Below are 18,720 nucleotides of genomic sequence, written 5' to 3'. Positions count from 1 at the left end.
CATTCTATCTAATTGTTAGTTATGCCCCCACACGAAGATGCTAGAAATAACAAGAGCAAAACCTGTCCATTCCTTTTTGGAGGCTATTTAATTAAAAAAAAAGTTTGTTTCTTTTTCTTTACTTTTCCTCCCTCATCCAACTACTAGCAATGCTCACCTACCTAAACCCTTTCATGGAACATGTGGAACAAAAAAAAAAAAGATTCTAAATAGATGGTAGACAAAATAATATCAATAATAAAATGAATATGTTAGGAGAAATTTTGTTTCGATTCTAAAAGACCATGCAAAAGCATATTTTCATCTTGGATTTAAATTCAAGCGTGGAGATTGATATTCACCTGGGTTTTTCCACTCTTCTAAGAGAGATGTAGTCGGGTCAAAGATCTGATGAACTTCCGGATTATAAAAAAAAAATTGTTTCAATTTTGTAGTTTGAATGGTTTGTGTTGAAAGCCATATGACTCATGAGTTCTAAATTGGATAAAGAACAAAGATAATAAATTTGTAAAACTATAATTTCAGCTAATGAGTGTTCACACAATAACTATATCGGTGGTCGAAATATAATTGACAAATTAAATCAGGTAATACGATTAACGGATTCAGTTAGAGATTGCAAAATATCTTAAATTTGATTCGACAGCGAATTATATTTAGAAAAAAATGTTTTTTTTTACATTCCCAATCTTTTTTTGACACAAAGCGCCATTGGGATATCTTGTGATGTGATTTCTGCAAATGGGAGGTGGCTGCTCTTCTCTCTCTTCCTCCTCCTCCTCTCCCATTGCATCCGCTCTCTCTATTTCCTCTCATCCCTCCTCTTTCCCACCAAAATCTACACCGTTCTATTTCCCTGGTTTTTCAGCAGCCCGTTTTCACAACCCTAGAAATCTCTCGACCCATTTGAGAAATCTGACGCCTTTGAGGTCTGGGAGAGCCCTGGAGATGGAATTACAGAAGCCCGTGTTCGAAGTCGATAGGTTTGACGATGAACTTGTTCAGAAGATGGTGTATGATGCTCTTGTTTGGTCCTCCCTTCATGGGCTTGTCGTTGGTGACAGAGGTTCTGAGGTCGGTGTGCAGAAAAGTCTTGTCTTTTTTTTTTGTCACTTTGTTTGTTTGCCGAGAAAATGGAAGGAAACTATAATTGCTGGGATTGTATGTTGTCTCGTTCTTGCAATTGGTAGAGAAGCCTTATGATCTTCACTTGTTTCCTGTTGATGTCGGAGAAATTTCTAAAGGGTTTCTCTCGTATTCGGCTCATTATCATCATCAATGTGATTCTGTCATCGTTCTGAATTGTGTTCAGCTTATGATCGTATCGTATTTTCCCATACGAATTGGACAGTGATTGTGATCGTTAGTTTCTGAATTATGGAGCTTACGTTAACAGTTGGTCTGATTCATTTTCAGCTCATGATCACTTTGACTGTTGATTCTATTTTGAATTCTGGATATCAGTTCTGTTTAACTGATGATTGTTATGGTTCTGTTTTCCTCTATGATTTGTTTCTAGTTTGTGTTCATCATTGATATATGGCTTAAGTTTGATCATGTTTTGCTTACATCAGTGGACTGTTTCACCGGTTGATACATGGCCGAGGTTACAGAGCTACTTAAGAAGAAATGGTCAATAGGAGAGTAATGTGGTTTTAGTAGAATTGTGACATTGGTATCGGGTTGATTTCTGATTGCAGAAATCAGGAAAAGTACCCGGGATCGGGTTGGTGCATGCCCCGTTTGCCTTGTTACCAACACCATTCCCTGAAAGTCACTGGAAGCAAGCATGTGATGTAGCTCCCATTTTCAATGAGTTGGTTGACAGAGTTAGCTTGGATGGACAGTTTATACAGGATAGTTTGTCCAGGTCTGATCTCTCTCACATCTTTTCGTCTCTTTTGCAAGTTTTTAACGATATCGGTTTGATTATGAACCTTACCCTATATTTCTTTTATGCTGCAGAACAAAGAAAGTCGATGCCTTCACATCTAGACTTCTTGACATTCACTCCAAAATGCTAGAACTCAACAAGAAAGAGGTATGTGGTCGCTCCTCTTCAGTCTTTGATAGAGTAGTAGTTGTTGCAGCCATTCCCTTGGTAGTTGCATCTGTCCATGTCTGTGATCAAAGAAATATCTCATGTTTTTCCTTTGTTTCATACCCAGGAAATACGTTTAGGGTTGCACCGGTCCGATTATATGCTCGATGAAGAAACAAAATCACTACTTCAGATAGAGATGAATACTATTTCATCCTCGTTTCCGGGCCTTGGTTGTCTTGTCAGCGAGCTACACAGGTTGAGCTCTCTTCTGAATTATCTGGTCAAGCTTTAGATGGTAGAATCTTATCCGAAAAAGCACAATGTCTTTTCCTCGCAGTACCTTGCTTCGGTATTACAGGGATGACCTGGGGCTTGACTCAGAAAGGGTACCCAGAAATGCCGCCGTAAGTGGATTTGCTGATGCATTGGCTAAAGCTTGGACTGTGTACAACAATCCAAGGTTAGGTTTAGCTGAAAGAAAAAAAACCGATCTTTGATAGGAGATAATGCAAGAATCAAGATTGAAAACTCCAGTTGCAAAAGTGAAATCTGTCTGAAACTTGAAAATCTTTTCGCTTCAGGGCTGTAGTCATGGTTGTGGTGCAGCCACAAGAACGCAACATGTATGATCAACATTGGTTGTGCAGCGTATTGAGAGAAAGATATCCTTTCCTGATTTCCTCCGGTTTCTTTGCCATTTTTCTTTGCTTTAAAAGTTATTTGCTTTCATCTAAGAACTCGTTGCTTCCTTAGCTTCAAAACACGCACAACATTGTATCTATCAGGAAGACTCTAGCAGAAGTAGAAGAGGAAGGACAGATTCAACCTGATGGGACCCTCGTTGTGTAAGTAAACCACTTTTCTTTGGAATAGATTTACGGGGATATTTCTGTGTTCATCATTCTTCACAGCGAAGTGGAAACGTTTGATCTTGCAGTGGTGGCAAAGCAGTTTCAGTCGTTTATTTCAGATCTGGTTATTCACCCACTGATTACCCATCCGAAGCAGTAAGAAAGCATATTCTTTTCGGTTATTCTACTTCCGTACATGATTTTTTCACTGGAAATATTCAGATTCTATTTTGTTTTTTCCACAATTTGAAGGAGTGGAGTGCTAGGACACTTATAGAGCAGTCATCGGCTGTGAAATGCCCGTCTATAGCTTATCATTTAACCGGCACAAAGAAGATCCAGCAAGAACTCGCAAAACCGGGTGTTCTTGAGAGGTGAATAAGACTCTATTGAACTGTTTTTTGAGATATTCGTAATGACTGGCCAGTTTGCGTTTCTCAAAGGATAAGACTTTTTCGGTTTCTTTTTGCACGTGAGAAACAGGTTCCTCGACAATGAAGAAGACATTGCTAAACTGAAGAAATGCTTTGCCGGGCTATGGAGTCTAGACGATCCAGAAATCGTCAAGAAAGCAATCGAAAATCCCGAAACGTTCGTCATGAAGCCTCAGAGAGAAGGCGGAGGTTGAATCAAACCCTCGATAAATCCCCCTTTCTTCACTCCTCCATCTTCACCCTATCATGGAACTCCTAATTCTTGGATTCTCCGTTGTTCTTTAACTTCAGGAAACAATATCTATGGAGGTGATGTGAGGGAAAAGCTTCAAAGCCTGCAGAAAGAAGGAAACGAAGAAAATGCTGCTTACATTCTGATGCAGAGAATATTCCCAAAGGTCTCGAGAACGTTCTTGGTGCGTGAAGGCATTTACCGCAAGGATCAAGCCATTTCAGAACTTGGAGTCTATGGAGCTTATCTCAGGTTCTATATCAATCTCTATGTTCAATACACTTTCAATGTATATACCTACAAAACAACAGCCAGTATGCTATAGGCAAACAGCCAAAAACCAGAAAGGCACATAGGGTTCAGCTAAAGCCAAAACCCCAAAAAATTGCTTATATACCCAACATTGAAAGCTATTTGAGAGTTGAAAAAAAGGGTAGACAGTTTAAAAAATAAAGTCTTTTTTAAAATCTGTAATCTTTGTTCGGTTGGTGATTGTTCTTGAAACTGGGATATGCAGGAACAAGGACAGAGTGATAATAAACGAGCAGAGCGGTTACCTTATGCGCACGAAGGTGTCTTCCTCGAATGAAGGAGGCGTAGCAGCTGGTTTTGCCGTCTTGGACAGCATTTACTTGACCTGACTGATGGCTGACACAGAGAATCTCCTCCTCCATGTTTTCTGCTGTTTTGTTTTGGCTGTTTCTGTATCATCGTACATTTGTAAGATTTGATTGTTTCTTGGAGCAAACAGGAAAAGCTTCATTGTTCAGAGAAAGCCCATGAAATCAAACTAGAGGTTTTCACAATAAACAGGTTGTAATCTTGAACTTGCCATTACAAAGTTCAAAACTTTACGCATGGCGATAGCCTCCATGAACTGGAAAGGCAGTTTCTTTACAAACACTTTGCACAAAGCTACAAAGACTAAGAGAACTAGAAAGCTCGTAGTACATGCGCTCATGTCTGAATAATTTTTCTCCTCGATGAATCAGCAACACTGCCCATTGCATTCTTTTCCGTTCTCGTCTGAATCCGTTTGCAGGTTTGCTCCTTCTTCTTCCTCTTCCTCCTCTTCTTCTACGGCCTCATCCTCGCATTCTTTATCTGAATCTGTGAAATGATCGAAAAATTGACCAAAGTTCCACAGAGAATGCTCATTCCACTCGCCTTTGTGGGCATGAACCCGCCATTTCTGGTCTGCGATCATCTCTGGGGACAGGCCCCACGCCTGTAACTCTTCCTCCGAGTGATGTATAGCTAGACTGTACTCTCCTCCGTATCCCGACTCCATTACCCTGATCTCACTGTTCCCGGGATTGTTCAGCCCCTCGAACTGCTCCACCGTCCACTTGAACCATTTCATCAGAAAGACACGAGAAGTTAGGCCGTGCGAGACGATTACTAGGTTCAGCTCGTGTGTCGGGTCGATGTGCAGCCTGTTCATGTCGATGTCTCTCCATAGAGACTCGAGAAAACCTGGCAAACAAAACAACCAGAAGATCAAATTTGTGTTCTGACATATTGTTCATTCAACACTGATTTTCGATGGCTTCACACATTAAAAAATGATGAAGAAGAAACAGTTCACATGATCTTAGTTCCATGGAAGAGAAATGAATCTTCCTTCTTTGTGATTGACAAATTCATAGGCTTTGCTAGTTTTACCAAGCGAGAATCATCTAAATCATTCCCAAGGACAAGTACTGAGAACTTCTCTTGTTCCGTAGTGTCCAAATGATCATAGACAAATCGACATTCTGTAGTAAAACGACAAAAATTCCAAGAAGCAGAAGAGTCGTAGAACGTACTGGAGACGCGATCGAAGACGTCGGCGGCCGACTCGCCCTCCGGGAACCTGTAGAAGAATCGACCAAACCTCTCTCTCGCCATTTTCGTCGCTCTCATACGCTCCTGAACCTGGAAATTCCCGAAATCCTGTTCCCTGATCCGACACTCCTCGCGGACCCCGATCACGCGGCGGCGCGAGAACGACCGACCGATCTCCCGGAGAGTCGATCGCGTCCGCTCGTACGGCGACACGTAGAAGAACAAGCGCCACTCCGGCGACGACGCGTTCGACGAGATCAGCGCGTGGAGTCGCGCCCCTGCCTCACGCGCCTGGACCCTTCCGCACTCCGTCAACGGGATCTTGTTGTCCGGCGTCCTCGTGTACGCCGCCGTGTCCAGATTCCCCTCGGATTCGCCGTGCCGTACAAGGATGATCCGCTTCGGAAGCAGCTTGTTGTCGTGAATCATGGAGGAAAATGTCGGTTTTTTCCAGATTTTCTAGGAAACTGAGAAATGGGTATAGAAATTCGGATCGAATGGGAAAATGGGCTTTCGAAATTTTCGGGTCGAATCAGTTCGATCGTCGTGCTTCTTTCGAATCTACCCCCGCTTTCTTCAATTTGCTGCTTACGCGTTACCTTCTTGCTTACGCTTACCACAAAAGAGTAGTTACAAATAAATTTCGTATGTAATAATATAAAACTTTTTCATTAAATAACTTTAAATTGAATTAAAAAAAATATTTAAAACTCTCAACAAAGGAAATTACATGATATTTATTTAATTTTACACCAATTCCAATTCCATACGATCTTTTTTTTGCTTCGTTCATCCATATCGGCACGAATCCTTGACACGTGGCAAGGTTATTTTTGGTAGAACTTAAATGACTAAATACTTTACAATATAATGATATCCACGTCGCCTCCATTCCACTATATTATACCCAGCTTTTATATACATATGCATGTATTCAATTCGAATATGATTTTAGAATGTTCGAACGTGGCGTTCCACTTATCACGTTTGTGTAAATTATACATATGGACACCATGCAATTGAAACTGTTATATACAAAATGGAAATATACAATCTTTTTTCGATCTTCAAAAGCAATAGAAAATACTATCTTATTTTTTTTATATTATATTATTTTATGAATATTTATATTTATACATCTATAATCTATTGAAGAAAATTAGTAAAAGAAGCTTGAATTTCTTCGAGTGTCCTGCCTTTGGTCTCCGGCACAAGCGCCCACACAAACAAAACCGCGACTGCGGTCACAAACGCGAAAATCAAGAACGTTCCTGCCAAAAGCATTCAATATTTCCGGAATTACCATATTACCCCCTTCCCTTCGTTATACGGCCTAGTAAACCGGAAATCGGTTTGGACTCGTTGTATCCGTTTGTGAACCGGTTTTGGTAAACACTAACCAAACCTCAGCTCAGATAGCAAGATTGCTGTCCGGTTTCTTCACTTACCGAACATATACAATTTTCCAAGAATATATGCACGTTCACATATACACACGTATACGTATATATACGTAAGAAAATACGTACCTGCCGTATTCCATTCAAGTAGAAAATTGAAACTATACGCAATGATCCATCCGGTCGACCAGTTAGTGAAAGTCACGAGACTGCCAGCTGAAACTTTCAGATTGATTGGAAATATCTGCGCATTTAGATATGATTTAAATACAAATTAATTAGGTCTTAAAACCACTAATCACCGATTAATCACATCAACTATTGAGATTAGGAGTTTGTGTTAATTAAAATAAGAACATCAAATAATTCTTCTGTTACCTCAGACATTATGATCCATGGTAAGCCTCCCATGCCAATTGCGAAGGTAACGATTGATCCCTGGTTTGGTATGATTTAAAGAAAACTTGTTAACCATTGCATAAACCGGGTTAAACCAAAATGTATAATCAGGTTTAGGATGTACCAATACGCCAATGAATGTGAATATGGGAGTCAACTCTTCCAATAGGTGAAAGTTCTGATGTGAAAAAATAAATAAAATGAAAATAAAAGAACTGATTAATATAGAAAATTAATGAGAACCGGTTAATCAAACGGTTAAACCGGTTAAAGGATTTTCAAACGGTTTTCATATGAACGATTGAATTTACCTGCAAGGTGAAGGAGAAACTCAACAGGAGGGAAAACAAGAACATTGCGGAAGCCGAAAACTATAAGAATATATTTCAGCACGTTAATTGAATCAGTAGCCGATATCGAATCAGAAAATCGATGTTCCGTTAGCTAAACCGATTTATTAGGTTAAATTTGAGAAAAAGGATATAACTTTATTGGTTAAACGTACCATAAGAAGAGGACGACGTCCCATTTTGTCGACCAACATCAAACCCATCAAAGATTTCGGTAACTTCAAAAACAAAAATCGAAAACCAATTCGAAATCACATGTCGGTCCAAAAAGATTCTAAACCGAATTGAGTAAACTCAAATAGAATACCATGACGATCGCTAGTATCATTGTTCCGATGCTACTCGGAAAACCTAAACATGAGATTAAATAAACATTTCAATATATATAATAATTATACCGATTTTTATACCAATTTCGAATATAAAATTCGAAAAATAACCGAATTCATAAGTTGGATATGGTTACTAACTGGCTCTTTCGAGGATAGAACTCGCGTAATATGTCACACCGGTACTTCCCGAAAGCTGTTGCAGAAGCATTAGACCGATTCCGACCTAAACCCATAAACCGAAAAATTCGACCAAAAAAATAACGATATATGAATTATTCATCTAAATAATAATGATTTTGGATAAGATTGATGATCGAACTAAATACTTACTATAACTGCGTGAATGTATCTTCTTTGAAACAAGTCTAGAATTCCACTTTTGGGACCTTGTTCAGATGCTTCAACCATTTCCTAAAACAGGGAAAATCGGTACAATGCTCCGATTTTGGTTTAGGGAAATCGATAGAACACAAACCGGGTGGAGAATTTTGTGTACCTGAATGGCTTTCACCTCACGGGAAATATCGGTTTCTTGTCCCCTAAGACGTTGCAATGCGGATTTGAAATCTTTTTCGTCGTCACTCTTCGCCTGGGAATCGGTCAGGCGAATCGGTTTGTACGATCCACTAAATCGAAAACCAACCGGAAAAATTTTACGGTTTAGGATGAAAATGTTCGTGAATAGGACGTACCAACCACCTAGGTGACTCAGGGATGAAGAATAAACCGGCGACTTGGAGAACACAAGGAACCGAACCTGAAGAATTGTGACTATTCCAAATTTAGTCCCCCAATTTTGAAAACGTACAATTAAGTCCTAAAATTAAAAATGTACCATCAAACGCTTACAAAGAATTGCCAATTTACGCCATTCGATTACATTTCCGACAATATATGCAAACGACAGCCCACAATTTTGCAGTAGCTGCAAAAAAAATATTTAAGAACAAAATCTTTTAAATGGATATAATTAAAATATACCAATTACTATTTGATTAATCTCGTGTTATTGTGTTATAATAAACCTGGTTAGCAAACACGAAAGCTCCTCGTACGTGTTTCGGTGTGATTTCCGCTATGTATATAGGTATCTATTCACATAAAAACCAAAAAAATAATTAATTTTATTTTCATCCCACATTTTATATTATTGAAATTTTTTATAAAAAAAATTGCAATTTGAGTTAAGGTGTAAGCGAAGCGGCCGACAAATTGAAAACCATTTGATACCTAAATCAAACATCGAATTCAAAATTCTGATTTTTTTTTAACAATTATGATATTTTGATCTGTACAATACAATTCACATTTAGATAATAAATATTCGAAAATCATGTTTAGAATTTTAGATTTTTTTACGAATTAAAAGTTTGACGGCATAAAATAAAAAATTGTGAAAAGAAAGAAAAAACAAAAAAGAGTGCCAAAATCAGGGGGAATAGACATTATACCACATAGCTAAAGATTCCAGTTCCGATTCCCAAAGAAAGCCTCCCAGCATCTAGCCACCAAGATTCCTATAGAAACAAATATCGGTAATATATATATATATATATATATATATAGAGGTATAAACTTTTGTCATAAGAAATTTTGTTTACGTGGCAAAATTAAATTAAATTAAATTAAAAATATCGTACCTCGGCAAAGGCAATGGTTAACCAACCCATGATGCAAAATATTTCCGAAAACCACATGGCCTGCAATAATAATAATAACAATAATAATAATAAACACGTTTTGGAATAAAAGCATGGTCGAGATGCATGGACCGTTGTTTTATAAATCTTAAACCTCATCAAACTATCATCTATATATCTTTTTTTGCTAAACCATACATATATATATATATATATATATATATATATATATATATATATATGGTGAATAATAAAGGGGGAAAAACATAAAGCATACATTTTTGCGGCCGAGAAGATCAGCGACCTTGCCGCTGAACACTGCGCCTATGATTCCACCGAATGTCATGATGGACCCAAACACTGAGTACTGTTTTTTTTTTTTGTGTAATTATTCAATTACATTATAAATTGACGAAGATATTTCTTAATTAACAATATCATGTAAGACCAATAATCACATATTATCCATATATATCATTATGAGATTACGTCAGCTATGGAGAATTTCAAGTCCCTCATGATGCCAGATTGAGAAGCCGACGAATAACCCACCTGATAAGATTATTATCATTATTATTATTTTTATAAAATTATTATTATTATTACATTTTTTTTAGATTTGAATTTGATTTAAGTATCTAGTGATGAAAGGATTTATTTTTTTAAATGTCAAAAACTCGATTAATTAATTTGGAGGGGAAGAAGAAAGAAAGAAGTGTCTTACAGAACAACCGGAGCAGAAGGAACCAAAGACGGAGACCAAAGTACTGAGAACAACAGCAGATGTAATACGACACTCTCCATCGTCGTTTTGATTCCCCTTTGCTTCTCTCTCCAACAGAGGCTTCTCCTCCATCCCTTCTTCCATCTTCTTCCCCATTTCTCCTCCTCTCTCGTCGAAGTTTACCCCTCCCCCTTTTTTTTATAAACCGCACCACCACTTTCTTAGTTAATTTAATATAAAAGTACCAAAAATTATTTTACATATATATATATATATATAATAAAGCCTTTTTTAAAAAAAAAATTATTGTTATAAGTGTGACTCATCATAGGGTTATCCTGTAGCAATCGTCTATGATTCTTCCAAGTTTCACCTACGAGGTTGTCTTCTTAATTAATTATTTTACTAATGATGGTCCAATGGATGTTAATCTCATAGATTATTGTAAATTTTGGTCCTTGTTGCAGATTATGTTAGATCATCTACTTTAACCTTATGGTAATTCTAATTAAACGAGTATATAAAAAAATTAATTAGCTACGAAAAAAGTTTTGGATACCGATTTATTAGTTGTATAAGGTTAAAAACACTCCGAACTTGATTCGCATTTTTTTTTAAAATTTTCTATTTTCCATACCATTATATACGGGATTTTTATATTGATGCATATAATCGTAATATCATATATATATATATATATAGCAATTTGGGAAATATCAGAAAAATGTCCAATTATTATATAACTTGCTTTCTATTTATTTTCACTTTAGAAGCCAATTATAAATGTGGGAGATTGCCGAGGCAGGCGTATAAAGGGACAAAATCCCACATCGGAGGTTTTCAAAGTTTGCTCCCCCAGTGTCCTCCATAAAACAAGGATAGGGGCTCTCGACCCCCGTCATCCCGTCCTGTCAGGGGGTGAAGGACGATTCGCCAATGATCGTATAGAGACGACGAGTCGTGCCAATACCTAAAGTACTGACATGCGAACTCAATCAACGAGGCGAGTGGGCCCAGCCTTACTTTTGGTTGGGCCGGCCCGCCAATTTTTGGAAGCCTCGATTCTTTCGAGGCTCTAACGCCCTTTCCCTCAAACTACACATTATACAACAAATCTATAGCATATATATATATATATATATATAATTGAAAAAACATGTAATGATTAGGAGCCAAGTTTAACTTAAACATACAAGAAATCATTATATTAAAATTGTAATGATAGGTGGTCATATTTTTTTCCCCGAAAGTTTCTGCACGATTATAAATTTGTAATAATAATAATTCCACTAGCAACGAATACAAACCAGAATATGTGTGTGTGTATTTATAACGCACTTTTCATAAAATAATTGTACTAAAATTTGAGATCTTTTGAAGAAGTTTTTTTTAGGAGTCCACCATCATCATCACACGTCTCCACCTTGTTCTTTTCAAATATAAATAATTTAATTGATATAATTTTTTTTGTTGAAATTTAATTGATATAGTTGTTCAAATAAATATGTTTAGAAAACAGTAACTATAATTGTTTAAAGGTATATTCGAATAATTTCGTGCGTATATACCTCGCACGATTAATGAACGTGTTTTTTGTTGGTTATTTTATAAAAAATTTATTATCGTAAACTTTTGTTACTATAAAAACGTTAGATTTTGAATTACATTCAAAGGGTCTCGCCGCTAACTAATATTACGGTCTCATGGGAATTAAAATATTATAATATTATATTAATACTAGAAAATTTGGGTGTAAATTGAAAGCTTCAAATATAATTAGGACATATAATTTAATACACAAATATATATCCTCTCCTTTATCAATCTAAATCATATAATATTGTTTCACAATTCGTAGTGTTCGAATAAACATTGTTTCTAGTGGAAAATGACATAATAATTTTAAAATGTAAATCAGTGCATCTCAAATCATATAATAAATTTAATATATGGTGCCCGCCAATAGAAACAAACATTCTAACCTACCAAGTAATTGATATTAAGCACGCGGTACAATGTATTTGGACATACTTAGTTTAGTGTGTGTTTAACTCTGTGTTTTAATTATATATACACTCTGTTAAATACTTCGATTAGATTCATAGCGACGCTATCCGTAGAAATTATATGATACCATTTGTTATTGATTAAAGCTAATTTTTTAACTAATCATTTTTTTATTTATTTCAAAAAAAATATCTCATATGTGAATATACATATCTATAAAACAATGTTTTGGTGACATTTATTTCCACAGTCCATTTCTGTATCTCTATTTTGACATTTTTTTTTGTCATGTTTGATTGAAGGAAACATTTATCCGAAAATTAAAACAATTTGATATATCCATCTAAATTTTTATTAATTTAGATTATTTTTATTATTTTAAAATCTAAATAAAATCTCTATTTTTTGGAGAGAAAAATGTTCATACAGCTTTTATATTTTTAATTCATTCATTTCAACTCTAATATATAAATTATTTACAATAAATTATTTTATTTAAATTTCAACATTTTAAGATTTGTAAAATAGATAAATTTATAAATAATGAAATTTTAAATGTAAACTTTTCTTTCTAAAATTTATATATAAAAAAAAATCAGGATGATACCCGTTTGTTATGGGCTTAATTTATGATGGCAAGAAGCCTTTGGGCTTTTCTTATGCACCCATGCCCACGAACTTCCAACATGGTCGTTTGTACAAAGTTGAAGAAATTAAGAAAATCGGTCTTTCCCCATAAATTATAATATGTTCAAATTAAAAAAAAATTAAAACTTTTAATATTATCGTGTACCATTTCTCGGTTTGCGTAACATGAATGCTTTTTAAAAAGTAAAAAAAAAATTACAAGAATAATGGAATTAAAATCGGAAGGAAATCCAATACGTAATGTTTTTTTTTTTGTCAAACCAAGAAGTTCACTTAGGCATTTGGTCCAATCTACATCTCCCTGGGTTCGGTAGCAGCCTTTGAACACACAGCCTTTGACTATGCCTCTCCCTCCCCGCATGCGTGGATTCGAACCCTGATCTGGAGGAGGAACACCCTCACTTCCAGTCCAGATACCACTCGACCACAGACATATGGGTAATACGTAATGTTTTAATAACAACATGGCTACATCTACATTACACGAAATATACAATAGTTTTTTTTTAAAATTGCAGTGAATGAACGGGTATTCAAAAGGCAACGAGGATATTATTTCAATCATTTTGTCGAAATCCAATCGTGTTGGAAACGTGCCTTCTATTATTTTACCAAGTTTTTTTGTCGGCAGTTGATCCATGTGTTTCGAATCAATGTATCTGTCACGGTTGATTTGATATGATATATTTTGTGTTCGTTTAATTTAATTCATATTTATTAGACTATAAATTAAGTGCTTCATACCACCAAGATTCAAAACACGTTAGACAAATATTATAAAATAAAAAATATTATTTTCCTCGTGCGCTTTTTTGGATTATCGTGGATACGGAAGATTTTGGTAGACAACCAAAAGAGCAAATGTATATTTGTTTATTCCATGGTATCTGCAACTGATTATTTTGTTTTTCATCTCTTCTATAAAGTTCTGTAAACACGTTTGTTCAATACAGCAGGGGAAAAAAATATTATATATATTAAAAATAAAAATAAAAATATTTTACAGTTGCCAAATGTATAAAAAGAGGCCAAATGTATATGTAAAAATATTATATATATATGTTGCAATAATTGCAGGGGAAAAAACGAAAGTTGTCCAATATTTTGATTTAAGATGTTGAAATTTTAATAAAATTAGCGAAATTATAAATATAAATTAATATACTAATTGGAAGTGGAAAATAGTTCCATTCAAAGACAAGTTTCGGGGCATTATCAAAAATACTCTTACTTTGCTATTTCTACTTCAAGAACTACCCTTGTGACCATGTGACCAATGTGACCGAAATATAGTGTGGTCACATATTGATCTCATTGTTCATAACATTAAATTTATGATATTTTAATCAAATGATTAGTAAGATATACAAGGTATGAACATAATGAATTAATGTGATCACCATAAATTTAACGTTATAATCGATAAAATCAAAATGTGACCATACTATATTTCGGTCACATTGGTCATATGGTCACAAGGGTAGTTCTTGAAGTAGAAATAACAAATTAAGGATATTTTTGATATAATGACAGTTTCTTTTCAATGGGTATGATGTTATATTATTCACGATTTATTTTTTTGCGGAGACGGACGTAATATTCTATTATATAGTTACGATACAAATGAATAAAGTTTAATAATAAAATTAAAAAGACGTCAATAATAGTTTTTTTTTTCAATATTACTTTTCTTGGTCTTCAAGGGAATAATAGTTTTCCTTTTTGCATGTGGGTCAATTTTATCAAGAAATAATAATTTTTAAAAGGAAAATTATTAAGATCGACGAGACATTTGGTGGGTTATCATGATGACGCACGTAGGGTCCTCATTCATATAGCCATTATTAAGCAAAATATCCAAAATACCCTCATTTTTTCTAAAACTATTTTTTTCCATACCCTTTTCAATTTGTGACCTTTTGATCCGAATAATTGTATGGTCATATTGATCACAATGTTAAATTTTTAATGATTTTACAAAATATTTAGCGTGATATGTAAGGTGTGACCATGGTGATTTGGTAAAATCATCAAAAATTTAACATTGTGACCAATGTGACCATCATATGATTATACAATTATTCTATTAAAAAAATCACAAGTTGAGAAAAGTATGTCCATGAGTAGTTTTAGCAAAAAGAAAGTATTTTGGATAATATCCCTCGTTATTATGCTTCTTTTTATGAATAGTACCACAACTGTAAGGTCTCGTCTCACAACGGCAAGGTCTCGATGATGATGATGATGACGCAATAAAAAAAGATATATCAATACCATGTGAATATCTCTTATTATTCGTTTTATCAAAGGAAAATTTTTACATAAAGATGATATCATTTATCATAAGATAAAAAATTTGCAAATAATAATTACAAAAAAGGTTATTATTTGCATACACACAAATAGAGTAAAAAAAAAATACAAAAAAGGAAGAGTAAAATAATAAATAATTACTCCAAGGAGGAGGAGGGAGCAGTGGTGAGAGAGGCTTGAATCTCTTCGAGCGTGAGTCCTTTGGTTTCCGGCACGAGCCTCCATATGAATACAAACGATGCTCCGCATATTACCGAAAATATATAAAATGTTCCTGTTTATTTTACCACAATCATATATAAATTTAATTATATGGAATTTATAATTATAATAATATTTTTGTATAAAAAAAAGGACAAGAAGAAGAGGAGGAAGGACCTTGAGTGCTCCATTCGAACATGAAGTTGAAAGTGTAAGTAACGAGCCAACTGCTTATCCATGAGGTTAAGGTTACTATACTCCCTGCCGTTACTTTTATATTTATTGGAAATATCTGCAAGCCCCAAATTAAAATCCAAAATTAGTATTATATATTATAATTATATAAAAAATTATTTATTAAATTAGTTTTTAATTTTGTTTAGAAAATTACCTCGGACATAATGATCCATGGGAGCCCTCCCACGCCTACTGCAAATGTAGCGATATATACCTATATAATAGGAAAATGGAAAAACCATTCCAAAATTCATAAGTTATGAAATATCATTTACATTTATGAACATTTAAATTTTTTCATCTTTTAATCTATTAACAATATTTATTTTCTCAAAATTTCTCTTTGCCATTTTTTTTATTTGCAATATAACTACTATTTAAACATAAAATTTATATATTAACCCTATATTTTAACAGTTCATTGGTTTTCCAGTACCAAAACTTTATGATTTTTTGGTTTTTTCTAAAACTATTTAAATATAAAAAATATAAAAATAAAGTTGAATACTTACCAGGACACAGAGAAACGTGAATAAAGGAGTAAGTTCCGGCAAAAGCTGAAATTTCTGTTCATTTTGATGATAAAAAAAATCATAAATGAGCAAATCTATATATTAGATATAAAAAAAATACGAACCACACAAATTTAAAAAAAAAAATATCTCGTGAAAATTTAAATAAAATCCAAGCATGGAAAATGTAATAACCTGTAAGGCGAAGGAAGCCCCCAAGAGCATGGAACTTATGCACATCCCAGCACCAGAAGCCTACCATATAATATAACCCACAAAAAAATAATTATTATTCTTGTAAAGTTTCTAAATATATATATATATAATCTCTGATTTTATTTTAGATAAAAAATGTTTATTTTATGCATTTATCAAATTCATTTTAATTTGAAAAAAGTAAAAAGGTTCTGACCAAAAGGAGAGGTCGTCTTCCCCAGCTATCCACAAGGATGAGGCCGATCATGGCTTTTGGTATCTGCGAAAGGCCAAGAACAAAAAATTATAATTAGAGAATATTAAGGAGATTAAATTAATCAATTAATTTCATGGGATGTAATAAGTATATTATGGACCAAGCAAATACCATGAAAAGACCTAATATCGTTGACCCAATTGTCACTGAAAATCCTGTTTCAATAAAACAAAAAAAAAGATTTATAGTTAATGCGTCATTAATTCTTCGGTTACTCGTTGTTAGTCCATTAATTGTGATTAATATGATTTTGATAATAATAATAATAATAATAATAATAATAATACAAAATAGTTATTATTTTTATTACCAGCTTTTCTGAAGATTGTGCTTGCATAAAAAATCACTCCGGCACTTCCTGAGAATTGTTGTATCAGCATCAACCCGATTCCCACCTGAAAATTAAGTGATAATCTCATAAATAAATATAATTACATAACCAAAGCTGCATTTTTTTAAAAATAATTCTAAAAACTGTGTATACCATGAGAGTGCGTCTATATTTCTTCTGGAATAAATCAGAAAAATCCGATTTCGAGTCTTGTTCCAATATTTCTGTTATAGCCTGTAAAAAAATAAAAATCGAAATAATCAGCTGTGCAAATATATTATTATTATTATTATTATTATTATTATTATTATTATTATTATTATAAATAAATTTTAAAAATTACTCGGATTTCCGTGGCTTCGCGTGAAACATCAACATCTCTTCCTCTGAGCCGATGTAGACAACTTTCGACTTCTTTATCGGTGCCTATTTTTGCCTGGAAAAATATTTAAACCTTTTAAAATTTAAACATCATATTATTCTTAAAATAAATGTTTATTTATGTGTGTGTATATATATATATATATATATATTAAATACAAACCAGCCATCTTGGAGACTCCGGTATATAAAACAGCCCGACGGCTTGAACTAAGCATGGTATAGCCCCTAAACCATGATTAAAAAAAATAATTAAATCAATTAATCCGTAACACAATGTGAGGATTCTGATATTTTGAAAAAAATAAATACAAAACGACATTTCTTATGTGAAATTAACGAAAATAAACATTACCTATAATGGCCAGCGTTCTCCAGTTAATGAAATTCCCAAAGAAATAAATCATGGCAATTCCGCAATTTTGAAGGAGCTGTCAATCGAGAAAGTAAAGGTTAATTTTAATTATAAAAATAACATAATAAAATAAAACAAAACAAAATAAAATGCTATTTCTTTTATCTTGAAATTATACCTGGTTGGAAAACACAAACGCACCACGCATATGCTTGGGGGTAATTTCCGCTATATACACAGGAACCTGAAATAATATTTTTATTATTTAAATTAATTACTTTAATAATAATAATAATAATAATTAAAGTAGCGGTAACTGTGATTAAATTTGTAATTACCACGTAGCTAATCAAGCCGACTCCAATGCCCGATGATATTCTCCCGAAATCCAGCCATAGGACATCCTTTTTTACCAAGATATAAATTAAATTATTTACTAATTATTTTTTTGTATAAATAATAAATTTAATCACAGATAAAATCATGATTAGAAAGATGATTGAAGGCGTTTGAGACAATACCTTCGCGAAAGCTATGGAGAGCCAACCCATGATACAGAATAAATCCGACACCCACATTGTCTTTATTCATAAAAAAAAAGTAAGATTTAATAATTACGTAGAAACCAATACATAAATATTTGAAAAGACATAAATAATAAAATAAATAAATAAAGCTTGAGGGTAAATAAGTAATTACGCCTCTTCTGCCGAGGATGATGGCCATTTTGCCACTGAACAGCGCCCCGACCGCTGCTCCCAGCGTTGAGAACGCACCAAACGCCGAAAACTAACATAACAACAAAAAAAACATTGAGTTATTATTATTATTAGGGAAAAAACCCTAAAAATTCCTGAACTTATATTTTGGAGTAATATTAATTCCTAAACTTGTACAAGTGTCTATTAATTCTCAAACTTGCAAAATTGAACACGTTAAATCCTGAACTTGTTAAACGGTTCCATATTCGTCCACATCATTATTTGGTCAAAAAAACGAGTTGACCGATCCGACGTGGCACGTGACGTGG

General features: G+C 34.0%; 4 protein-coding genes across 4 annotated transcripts in view; 1 reads left to right on the top strand and 3 right to left on the bottom strand.

Annotated features, from left to right (window-relative positions):
* Positions 1-726: 726 nt before the first annotated feature.
* On the top strand, positions 727-4,395 carry LOC104821704 (glutathione synthetase, chloroplastic). The gene is made up of 12 exons (XM_010552662.1): positions 727-1,074; positions 1,701-1,870; positions 1,966-2,041; positions 2,169-2,299; positions 2,382-2,504; positions 2,626-2,706; positions 2,809-2,889; positions 2,982-3,051; positions 3,148-3,269; positions 3,379-3,518; positions 3,621-3,813; positions 4,079-4,395. Exons 1-12 carry the CDS (start codon positions 742-744, stop codon positions 4,200-4,202), a joined length of 1,644 nt encoding a protein of 547 aa, XP_010550964.1. The 5' UTR covers positions 727-741; the 3' UTR covers positions 4,203-4,395.
* Positions 4,396-4,528: 133 nt separating this feature from the next.
* On the bottom strand, positions 4,529-6,010 carry LOC104821705 (phosphoglycerate mutase-like protein AT74). Its single transcript, XM_010552663.2, has 2 exons — positions 5,370-6,010; positions 4,529-5,037 (listed from the first exon to the last, which is right to left on the bottom strand). Exons 1-2 carry the CDS (start codon positions 5,815-5,817, stop codon positions 4,550-4,552), a joined length of 936 nt encoding a protein of 311 aa, XP_010550965.1. The 5' UTR covers positions 5,818-6,010; the 3' UTR covers positions 4,529-4,549.
* Positions 6,011-6,405: 395 nt separating this feature from the next.
* LOC104821876 (sugar transporter ERD6-like 3) lies at positions 6,406-10,389 on the bottom strand. The gene is made up of 18 exons (XM_010552890.1): positions 10,234-10,389; positions 9,999-10,061; positions 9,787-9,876; positions 9,510-9,569; positions 9,321-9,386; positions 8,895-8,960; positions 8,719-8,794; positions 8,562-8,626; positions 8,366-8,458; positions 8,200-8,280; positions 8,008-8,092; positions 7,845-7,888; positions 7,675-7,755; positions 7,499-7,558; positions 7,312-7,365; positions 7,167-7,226; positions 6,918-7,032; positions 6,406-6,659 (listed from the first exon to the last, which is right to left on the bottom strand). The coding sequence occupies exons 1-18, from the start codon at positions 10,387-10,389 to the stop codon at positions 6,535-6,537; spliced, it is 1,440 nt and encodes a 479-aa protein (XP_010551192.1). The 3' UTR covers positions 6,406-6,534.
* Positions 10,390-15,174: 4,785 nt separating this feature from the next.
* LOC104821706 (sugar transporter ERD6-like 18) overlaps positions 15,175-18,720 on the bottom strand; it is a 6,241-nt gene continuing 2,695 nt past the window's right edge. Inside the window, exons 3-18 of the mRNA XM_010552664.2 lie at positions 18,390-18,479; positions 18,212-18,271; positions 18,029-18,094; positions 17,869-17,934; positions 17,691-17,766; positions 17,499-17,563; positions 17,298-17,390; positions 17,108-17,188; positions 16,934-17,018; positions 16,735-16,778; positions 16,564-16,626; positions 16,347-16,406; positions 16,152-16,205; positions 15,794-15,853; positions 15,580-15,694; positions 15,175-15,475 (exon numbers count right to left, since the gene is read on the bottom strand). Coding sequence (XP_010550966.1) covers positions 15,339-15,475; positions 15,580-15,694; positions 15,794-15,853; positions 16,152-16,205; positions 16,347-16,406; positions 16,564-16,626; positions 16,735-16,778; positions 16,934-17,018; positions 17,108-17,188; positions 17,298-17,390; positions 17,499-17,563; positions 17,691-17,766; positions 17,869-17,934; positions 18,029-18,094; positions 18,212-18,271; positions 18,390-18,479 — 1,215 coding nt within the window. The 3' untranslated portion in view covers positions 15,175-15,338. The remainder of the gene's footprint in view (positions 15,476-15,579; positions 15,695-15,793; positions 15,854-16,151; positions 16,206-16,346; positions 16,407-16,563; positions 16,627-16,734; positions 16,779-16,933; positions 17,019-17,107; positions 17,189-17,297; positions 17,391-17,498; positions 17,564-17,690; positions 17,767-17,868; positions 17,935-18,028; positions 18,095-18,211; positions 18,272-18,389; positions 18,480-18,720) is intronic.

Source organism: Tarenaya hassleriana, unplaced genomic scaffold (assembly GCF_000463585.1).
Source record: "Tarenaya hassleriana unplaced genomic scaffold, ASM46358v1 Cleome34, whole genome shotgun sequence".
Classification (NCBI taxonomy): Eukaryota; Viridiplantae; Streptophyta; class Magnoliopsida; order Brassicales; family Cleomaceae; genus Tarenaya; species Tarenaya hassleriana.
The sequence above is the reverse complement of the archived record's forward strand: the minus strand, read 5'-3'. Positions and strand labels throughout refer to the sequence as shown.

Excerpts from the sequence above, each read along its gene's own strand:
- LOC104821704 (XM_010552662.1), top strand. The coding sequence starts at position 742 with ATGGGAGGTGGCTGCTCTTCTCTCTCTTCCTCCTCCTCCTCTCCCATT. Across the intron at positions 3,270-3,378 it reads AAACCGGGTGTTCTTGAGAG|GTTCCTCGACAATGAAGAAG; the intron begins GTGAATAAGACT and ends CGTGAGAAACAG. Across the intron at positions 3,519-3,620 it reads GCCTCAGAGAGAAGGCGGAG|GAAACAATATCTATGGAGGT; the intron begins GTTGAATCAAAC and ends CTTTAACTTCAG.
- LOC104821876 (XM_010552890.1), bottom strand. The coding sequence starts at position 10,389 with ATGGGGAAGAAGATGGAAGAAGGGATGGAGGAGAAGCCTCTGTTGGAG. Across the intron at positions 8,093-8,199 it reads GATACATTCACGCAGTTATA|GTCGGAATCGGTCTAATGCT; the intron begins GTAAGTATTTAG and ends TTATGGGTTTAG. Across the intron at positions 7,756-7,844 it reads TGATACTAGCGATCGTCATG|TTACCGAAATCTTTGATGGG; the intron begins GTATTCTATTTG and ends TTGTTTTTGAAG.
- LOC104821705 (XM_010552663.2), bottom strand. The coding sequence starts at position 5,817 with ATGATTCACGACAACAAGCTGCTTCCGAAGCGGATCATCCTTGTACGG. Across the intron at positions 5,038-5,369 it reads CGTCTTCGATCGCGTCTCCA|GTTTTCTCGAGTCTCTATGG; the intron begins GTACGTTCTACG and ends TTTGTTTGCCAG.